At 41.8% G+C, this 9,767-nt stretch overlaps 1 protein-coding gene across 1 annotated transcript; it reads left to right on the top strand.

Annotated features, from left to right (window-relative positions):
• The first annotated feature begins 225 nt into the window (after positions 1 to 225).
• On the top strand, positions 226 to 1,053 carry LOC138873360 (serine/threonine-protein kinase STY46-like). The gene has a single exon (XM_070151826.1). It carries the CDS (start codon positions 226 to 228, stop codon positions 1,051 to 1,053), a length of 828 nt encoding a protein of 275 aa, XP_070007927.1.
• Positions 1,054 to 9,767: the final 8,714 nt, after the last annotated feature.

Here is a 9,767-nt window from a genome sequence, read left to right as displayed (position 1 = left end):
CCCATAACCCAAACGAGTTACCCCCCCTCTTCCCATTTTTCATTCTTCATTTTCCCCAAACCCTAAAAAAAACACTCCGCCCTACCCAATTCCTACGGTAGTATTTGATTTATGCTTTTAGACGTGAGCACATTGTTTTCGTTAAGAGAAAGAAGTTTCATTGCAGAGGGAGAGGGAGAGGGAGCGGGAGAGTGAGAGAGAGAGGGAGATGGAGAGAGATTTGAAATGGTGATGGAGGATAACGAAAGTTGTGGTAGTAGAGTGGTGGATTCAGCGCCGACGAACAGTCGTCAACACAGTAAAAAATTAGAGGTTTACAATGAGGTTCTTCGCCGGTTTAAACAATCCAACAACGTTGAGGCTCAACAGCCTGCTTTCGACGATGAGCTTTGGGCTCACTTCAGTCGCCTTCCTACTAGGTTCCTCCAGTTCCTGATGGAAGCTCAACAGATTCTGTTCCATTTAGCTCTGCAAACAAGGGAATTAGCCGAAGTGTCCTTCCTCTACCTGCCTTTGGTTCTTCGCCTAATTTGGAAGCACTTGCTCTTGAAGCTAACAAATCTAAAGTTCAAGATGGGGATGCTACTGTTACTTGTGGAAATTTGCTACGGCCCATGCATGAAAATTACGTTTTTAACCGATGACAAGCCGAAGCTCCTCAGTCAGTTAACTTCATTGCTATCTGAGCTTGGTCTAAACATTCAGGAAGCACATGTATTTTCCACTGTTGATGGATACTCCCTCGATGTTTTCGTTGTTGATGGTTGGCCATATGAGGAAGTTGAGCAGCTCTGGTCATCTTCTTCCTCGTTCCACCTGAAACCCCAGCGAGCTCCATCTCCGCACAACCCCCTACGGACTGCCCAACGCCCCACTGCTGCGTTCCTGCTCGTCGAGCAACCTATCTCACTCGTGCGTCGATCAGTCACGACCCTCGTCGTCCATCCAAACCACCCGTCTATGACACTGCCAACGACCCCCGCCATTGACGAGCAGCAGTGCTGCTGCAGCTTCTTCGACAGTGCTGCTGCTTCATCTCGCGACGCACAGTAGCCTCACGCTGCCTCGTCGCCCACCAGCAGCTGAGCAGCTCGTCGTTAACCATCGTCGAGGTCGTCCACCAGCAGCAACTTCATCTCACGTCGAGGTCGTTGGCAGTCTTGGTTCGAGTTTTCTGTTTTAGTTGAGGTCGTCGTTGTTCGTCGAGATCCGGTACGTTGAGGTTGCTCTCCGAGTTTTTGTTCCGTTGCGGTCATTTCCGGTTAGTTGGTTTAAGTTTCATTTCTGTCCGTACTTTGTTTGATATTCTCGGATTTGAAATCAGTATATGTTTGATTCTTTTCTTGTTCGTTGTTTATCATTTCTTGATTATTTCTTCAGTTTGTTTTATGTTCTTGTTTAGTTTTAATATAGAAGTGTTTAGTTTAATCATGTTGTTAGATTTAATTTAAAGTTCAATTGATTATTGAGTTTAGTGATTTCAATCTACTTGTTGGTTATGTTTAATTTGTTACTGTTATTGAATCTGAAAGTATGTTTGTTGTTAAAAATATTGTTCAGTCAAAAATATTGAGTTTCTAGCCTAAATTAGTTGATGAAATTTGATTAGGAATTGGTTATAGCTGCTGTCTTTTGGTTAGATTGATTAGGTGATTTGGTTATAGCTGATGGGGTAGAATGGTAATTTCAGTAGTTTTAGGGGCATTTTCGGGATTTTAAGTTTTAGCAATTGATTAATTTGAGTGTTCTGTCCACTAAGCGCTAATATATTAAAATAATGCATAAAATAATACGTAGTGGGGGACAAGACATAATGGTGAGAATTAATACAATTAATTAGTGCATAATGGGGGACAAGACATAATGGTGGGAATTAATACAATTAATTAGTGCATAATGGGGGACCAGACATAATGGTGGGAATTAATACAATTAATTAATGCATAATGGAGGACAAGACATAATGGTGAGAATTAATATAAATAATTAGTGCATAACGGGGGACAAGACATAATGGTGAGAATTAATTTAGGTGCTGCTAGTTTGGATATAAAGAGAAAGAGTTGGACACAAATAAGGAAGAAGGAGAAGAATTCGCAAAGATTGAAAGATTTTTGAGATTTCGAATTTGAAAAGAGGAATTTAAAAATATTGAAGGGGATTCGATTTGAAGAGAGTTTAAAAGAAAGAATTTTCTGAGCATTAAGAGAGAATTAAGGGTTAAACATTAACTGGTCTTTCAATCTAAAAAGGGTTCACTTTGTTTTTGCCCGTTGATTATTGTTGGTGTTTCTGGATTTTCATGTGGTTTGTTCCTTGAGTTTGGTTGGTTATTTGCTACTATTTCACTGGTTATTGCTGGATTTTTATTTTTATTTTAAAATCTTTCACTGGTTTCTCGTTGCTGGTTGTTACTGGTTGCGGGGTGTTGCTGTTGTTATATGCTACAACATTTCTGTTGATCTTCCTCTTCTTTTACTTCCAATACCAGGTACATGGCTGTAACCCTGTCGATATTGTAAGCTGAAATGTGAAAGCATGAATACATATGGAGAATGGAACTTTGAAGTTTTAATTTAGCTTTTTCTTTGTTTCTTTTACTGATTTTATTTAGGCTATTTCATGTATTATTATTCTGCAAATTTCTGTCGTTATGCATAACTAGGAATCTTGTAGTGATGTATTAAATAATACTCTGCTTTAGTTTAATTATTAGGTAGTGTATATTTAATCATGCTCATTACTGTCAAATTGTTTAATAATTGGAATAAGAGGAAAATAACATAAGTTGGTCTTTAGTGAATCGGCTTGGCAAAACTGATTGGTTCACTAGCTATGAAGGTTTTAATATTGTCAACAGTAGGTTAATCGTGAGCATGTAGCTAAATTTAGTTAAAGCATGAATTTAAATTAATTTTGTAAATTAGGCATTATGGCATGATTTGAGTTCAAACAAGATGAGTTAACGTTTAAATTTAATAAACTTTCGAATATGCATTAGTAATTAAGATTGATTCTAGTTTCAAATAGTTGTAAATAATTAATTCCAACGGTTCAAGTCATCTAACAATGCGAGTTTAATCTAGTTATAGGATAATTAGTTTCTTTTGAATATATTATTTGTCGGTTCCGTATTTTATTTATAATTTCAATTTTAGTAATATTCCTTTCCGTTAACATTTGTCTTAATCTAGTATTTAATATGTTACGCCCTTTTTTGCAAGCATGTAATTAATTAGGATTTTTTTTCTCTTTTATTTTAGAGACGGATTTAATAGAAATGTAGTCATTTTAGGATATCCTTAAAATAAATGAGGCGAGCCTCGACAAACAAGAATACACAAGTTGCGGTGCCCTCAATAATTTGTTTTAAAATATTTAGATTTCGGGATGGGCCGTTTAGCAAATTTTCATGGCCCTACCAAAAAAATAAAATAATGATACGCTAGTCGCTTTAGGCGCGTATTTAATAAGGTTATCTTCTTAAACTCGGGTGCACATTTATGTGACCCAAATCCAAATCTCAACAGAGTTGAAATATGCCAACAACCACGGGTGCATTGATGTGACGTGGTTCGAGATGTATTTTCACGATGTTGCAATTCTCGATAATAATAATAATAATAATAATAAAAGCGGTAAAGAGTTTAAAGTTTTGCACATAAGTTCATAATTGTATAAAATCAGATAATCAAGCCGAATATGACAGTTGAGCGACCGTGCTAGAACCACGGAACTCGGGAATGCCTAACACCTTCTCCCGGGTTAACAGAATTCCTTATCCGGATTTCTGGTGCGCAGACTGTTAAACAGAATCAATATTTTCCTCGATTCAGGATTAAACTAGTGACTTGGGACACCGTAAATCTCCCAAGTGGCGACTCTGAAATAAATAAATAAATCCCGTTTCGATTGTCCTTTAATTGGAAAAAACTACCTTCCGCATCCCTTTGCGATGGCGCGGGCGAAAAAGGAGGTGTGACAGCTCTGGCGACTCTGCTGGGGACCGAACCCAGAATCTCTGGTTCAGGGTTCAGAATTTGAGCTTATAATAATTGTTGTATCTGGCTTTGTTTATTATCTGATTTTATTACATGTTTGGGCTTAATGTTCTAAATGTTGCTTTTACCGCTTTGATATTATCTGAACTGTATATATAAACTGCTACGAAATCCCTCTCTTCTCTCTCTTGAGGAGTGCACGCTGGTCGTGACTTCTTTCTGTTAGTGTCCTATCCCAAAATAGAACGAGGATTCGGAGGAGTTGCAAAACCGGATGATCGTTTGGTTACCGGTACGCAGTTCCCATCCTCGGCTCGAGTTGTCCGCTTGGGTAAGCCAGGTCTGGAACAAACACCCAGGATAAACCTAGTATAACAAAACCTCATGCCGGATCCCTAGTAGGAACGCTTATTTGCATCATGTGCATTTGACTTAGGGGACTCAACACAGGGGTTGGGTCCGTCTAGGACAAGCAACCTGAAATGAAAAGACCATCCTACTGCATCCTGTGTGTTTTATGCATTTATTTGCCGCAGACTTGCATGTTGACCGGCTTCTGGAAAAAAAAAATAGCGGTGTAGAGAGATAATTCTGAGTTACCGGCAAACTCTACCAAAATTTTGTGAAAAAAAAAATTTAGTGTAATTTGTTTAAACAAGTCTTGTTGTCAGAATTAATTTATTGGTTGTGGCCCGAACTATGCCGGTTTGATTCTCACAGGATATGAGATACGTAGGTAACCCTTATCGGGTCCAACCTCTCATTTTGCAAAATAGCCACAAATGTCAAAAATTTTAATCTTTCGTCGTAAATAAGTCGGGTGATTTCATTCTTGTAAAAAATAGCCGAATGTCCCTAAAAAGACGCCGGAAGGCTGTTTTTGCGAAAATAGCCACTTTTAATTGTTTTCAATGTTTTGTCCGGTTGGTAAAACACGGCCTTTAAATCTTCTTCGAAATGCTGAAAGGTCGTATTGACAAGACCGGAGTTTTATTTTAATGTGTGTCAATTTTAGTTTATTCTTTCTTTGAGTCCAATGAGTGTTAATCACCCCAAACAAACATACAGAATGAGCCCGGGTCCAAGTTTGCCGGTAACAGTTAGGAGCAAGATCCCTTTGGAGTTGCGCTTGTGGTGGGAGGATTTGGAAAAGTCAGAGCGAGATAAGATCAAACTACATCTGGGAGGTCTCACCAGTTTGTTGAACGTCAGACCCAGATGTGACATCATAAAGGCCTTGATTACATTTTGGGACCCGACCCACAACGTATTCCACTTCTCGAATTTTGAACTTACCCCAACCTTAGAAGAGGTAGCAGGATATATGGACATTACTGAGGGGCTAAGGCACAAATATCTGATTGCACCAAGAGCCGTCAATTCGCACAAGTTCATGGATCTGCTGAAGATAAGCAAGAGAGTCTCGTACTCTGAATTGGATAGGGGTTTTTCTACTTTGCAGTTCATATACCAGAGGTATGGGCATATAGGAGGGTTTGACGATCTGGAAAGCGGGGTTTGCAGCAGAGGGAATCGGACAAAATGGGATGAACATAGGCGGTTCGCCTTCATGGTAGCATTCTTGGGCATTGTGGTGTTTCCTCGGAAAGACAGAAATATTGATTTAAAAGTGGCTGGAGTCGTCAAGGTCCTAATTACCAACAACAAAAGCACGCTGGTCCCTATAATAGTGTCTGAGATATACCGAGCTCTCACAGCCTGTAAAGCCGGGGTAGATTTTTTCGAAGGATGCAACTTGTTATTGCAAATGTGGATGATCGAGCACTTGTGTCATCATCCTCAGTATATGAGCTGTAGATCTACAAACGAAGGTTGCATTGAAGGATATAACACGAGGGTTTCAGGGCTCAAATTTCCAGAAGGGTCTGAAGACTGGGTATCTTGCCTTCGCATAATCACAACAGCACAAATAGGGTGGACATTGGGTTGGCTTCCTGTTGAAGAAATTGTATACATGCCCGTCATGGGTCCTTACTTCCTCTTAATGGGACTCCGAGGCATTCAGCCTTATGCGCCTTACCGGGTGATGAGATAGTTAGGGAGGTGTCAGGTAGTACACCCAGATGAAGATCTCAGTATTTATGCAATCGTGGTTGGTATCAACGACCAATTTCATGAAGAAGTCGTTCGTTCTATATGGAATGAATGCAATATTTAACGGTAAATACTCGAGTGCGCGACCTATCCTGAGGTGAAGTCTCACCGGCTTATATTGCCTGGTACAGGAAGAGAGATGTTGTAAGAGATGAGCCAGAACGACTAGCCAAAAATCCCACATTCAAGAGTTCATTGAGGCGTCGCAAGAACCGTGGGACTGGTTGGCCAAAGAGCCGGAATACCGAGCCAAAATAGGCAAGCTGAAACAACAGATTAAGGATCTGCAATTTGAGAACAAGGTGCAGGTTGTTGCCGATGAAGGAGAAAAGAACAAATTAGCCCAGGAAAGCGAGATCCTCAAAGCTCAAATACGGAAAATGAAAATGGATGCCGACAACCAACGGAGAAGCCGGTCCGATAAAAGCCTGATAGCAAGGTTAAGGAATCAGGTCATTGAAAGCCAAAAAGACTTGGAAAGATCCGAGGCTAGCATAGCAAGAATGCGGGCCAGATGGGCAAAAGGTGCAGCATCGCGGAAAAAGCACCTATGGCAAGTGAGAAGGGATTATGAAGGGAGCATTGCAATATTAAGAGAAACAAATTCCACTCTCAGAGATCGGGTCTTTAAATAAGCCTGCGATGCTAGAACGGACATGGAGCACTGCTATGATTCAATAGCCCGAATGAAAGAACAAATTGAGAGGTTCCAAGATCAGCTCATTGACAACACTCAAGCATTGGGATTAAAGAATCAACGAATAGAACAACTGTGTATGGAAAGGGATAGAATCAAGGGTAGGATCGATGAGATTGGGCACTACATCACCACGAAGTGCCTAACATGTGAAGAAATGCCCTGTGATACCCTTTTTGCCTCAGTCATGGGTTATGTCCACCGTATCATGGAGGAATTAAAAAGCTTGCAAAGAGTCCTAACGCCAAAGCCCGCGGAAAGGTCGAACGATGCCCCGCGGGCACCAAAATTCAAGGCCTTAATGTATTCGTAGCTCAAGTCTGCACTTGTTTATTTCTAAGAGTCTGTTGTCTACCCTTCTGTTCTCTTTTCATATCATACAATGTTAATAGTGTGGAGTCTATATTTCGTTTGTTTTTTTTCAAATGGGTAGCTTGTAATAGCATATTTTTGCAATAAAATGCAAAATTATGTCTTTATTTTTACTTATAGCAGAACTACGCTCGGTCTGATTCATGCGGGGACATGATACGTAGGCAATCCACATAAGATTCGACCATCACTAAAAAGAAAAAGGGGAAAAGACAAAATGAATAAAAGAAAGGACATAAGCCGGAATGACGCATGCAGTCGAAGCAAAAACATATTAGAAATGGTTAAACTGCCTAGGAACATTGCATTCCCCAATGTGAAATTGCAATATGTGTTAAACTCTAACGCTAACAAGTTTGTTGTTTATACCAGAGGAAGAGATTTCAAAACAGTTAGCTCGTTAGAACGTTCTGGCAGATTACCATTACCACACAAGATCAAAAGGGCCCATTCCGGAAAGTATGTCTAGTTCGGACAAAAGTGTTAAGGAGGAAAAGACGGAGATGCAAATGATGAAGGAGGAAGTAGACAAGTTGAGACAAGAGATAGCTGGGATGCACCTAGCCTGGGCTAAGGGAAAAACACCACCAATACTTCCCCCTACTCCTACCCTTTCACCATCTCGGACTCCGGAACACCCTTCCACTGGTCCATCAACGAGCTTTCCCATTTCCCAATACTATCAAGGGGAAACTTCCTATAATCCCCAAGCTTCACCACCCAAACAAAACCCTCCTCCACCAGTTGTTCCTGTTTTCGTGGCACCTCCACCCGCCACATTGCAAAAATCATCCGATGAACCCGTGTTTCAGGTTCACGACAACCAATACTATCCTCCTGAACTCACCTTCAAACCACCTGAGCCATACACTTACACCCCTCACCTTCAGCTCCCGACAGAAACTGAGAGGCCAACTAAGAATCCAGAGCAGGACGAAGTGCTCCGTAAAGTGAAAAGCCTGGAGCAATCCTTCAGGAATATGCATGGATTGGGCGGCCAAGTCAGTGTGTCCTATAAAGATCTGTGTCCCTTCCCCGATGTTCAATTGCCAGTAGGTTTTAAGATGCCAAAGTTCGATCTATATGAGGGACATGGTGATCCCATGGCGCATCTACGAGGTTTCTGCAGTAAGATGAGAGGGTCAGGTGGAAAGGATGAGTTGCTGATAGCTTATTTCGGTCAAAGTTTAAGCGGGTATGCATTAGAATGGTACACGAGGCAAGATCCTAGCAGGTGGTATACCTGGGACGATCTAGCACAAGCGTTTGCAGGTCATTTCCAGGATAACCTTGAGATCGTCCCCGACCGTCTCACACTGTTAAAACTTGAGAAAAAGCCTGGAGAGAGCTTCAGGGAATTCGGATTCCGTTGGAGAGAACAAGAAGCAAGAGTCGATCCACCAATGAGGGAAGGTGAAATGGTGGACTACTTGTTACAAACGTTGGAGCCAACTTACTTTGGTCACCTGGTGACGTCAGTTGGTAAATCTTTCAATGAAGTAGTAAAAATGGGCGGCATGGTTGAAGAGGGACTCAGGTCCAAAAAGATAATGAGTTATTCGGCGATCAAGGCCACAACTCAGGCTATCCAAAGCAGCACGGGAGGTGCGCTCGGGAAAAAGAAGAGAGAGGAGGTCGCAACAGTCGAAGCATGTACTTGGTCCAGATCAAGATGTCTTTCCCCTCACTACCAACCCAGACCCCATTACCCAAACTATCCACACACTCCATACAACCCTCCACAACCCTATTATCCACCACAAGAGCCACATTTCTCCGTCCATCACTCCTAAACTTACACCCAGCCTCCGGCTCTCCCACAATGGCGTGCGTCGGCTCCCCAACATACATATCCACCTCCACAAAACACATATCCACCTCCACAAAATACACATTCACCACCAAGGGCCTACAGGAATCCTTCAGGGCCAAGCTTCCGCGGAAATCAGGCTTTCAGGAATAAAAGAATGCAGAGGCCGAGAACATTCACTCCGTTGGGAGAAACCTATACTACTCTATTCCACAAGTTGAGGAAGATAGGCCTATTAAGTCCTGTTGAACCCAAATTGCCAAATCCCCTTCCCAAAAATCTGGACCACTCAGTAAGCTGTGAATATTGTTCGGGGGCTCCCGGGCATGATATTGAGAAGTGTTGGAAGTTGAAGACTATTGTACAAGATCTTATTGACACAAATAGGATCGAGGTTCAGGCACCAGAGGCACCCAACATCAATGAAAACCCATTACCGGTGCACCATGAGGCCCACATGATTGAACTAGTGCACGAAGGAGGGAAACCTAAAACACCCTCACAAATGGTAATAATGATTCGTGCCAGTCCAATCGAAAAGTCGACCAGTGGAAAGGTAGTGGTACAGTTGGGAAAGGTAGATGACAAGCCATTTGTGGTAGTGGGGAAAGGTTCATCTATTGCTGCGAAAAAGCCAGAGTCAGTCAAGGCAGTGCTACAGGGAGTATCAAGCACACCAGTGTTAGTGGCGAAGGGGGTCCACGTAGAACCAGTTGTTATCAGGCCAGTCATGCAGTTGCTGATAACAAGTGAGAAGGCTGTGTCGTGGAGC

Source organism: Nicotiana sylvestris, chromosome 7 (assembly GCF_000393655.2).
Source record: "Nicotiana sylvestris chromosome 7, ASM39365v2, whole genome shotgun sequence".
Lineage (NCBI taxonomy): Eukaryota > Viridiplantae > Streptophyta > Magnoliopsida > Solanales > Solanaceae > Nicotiana > Nicotiana sylvestris.
This window is presented reverse-complemented; position numbering and strand designations above follow the sequence as displayed.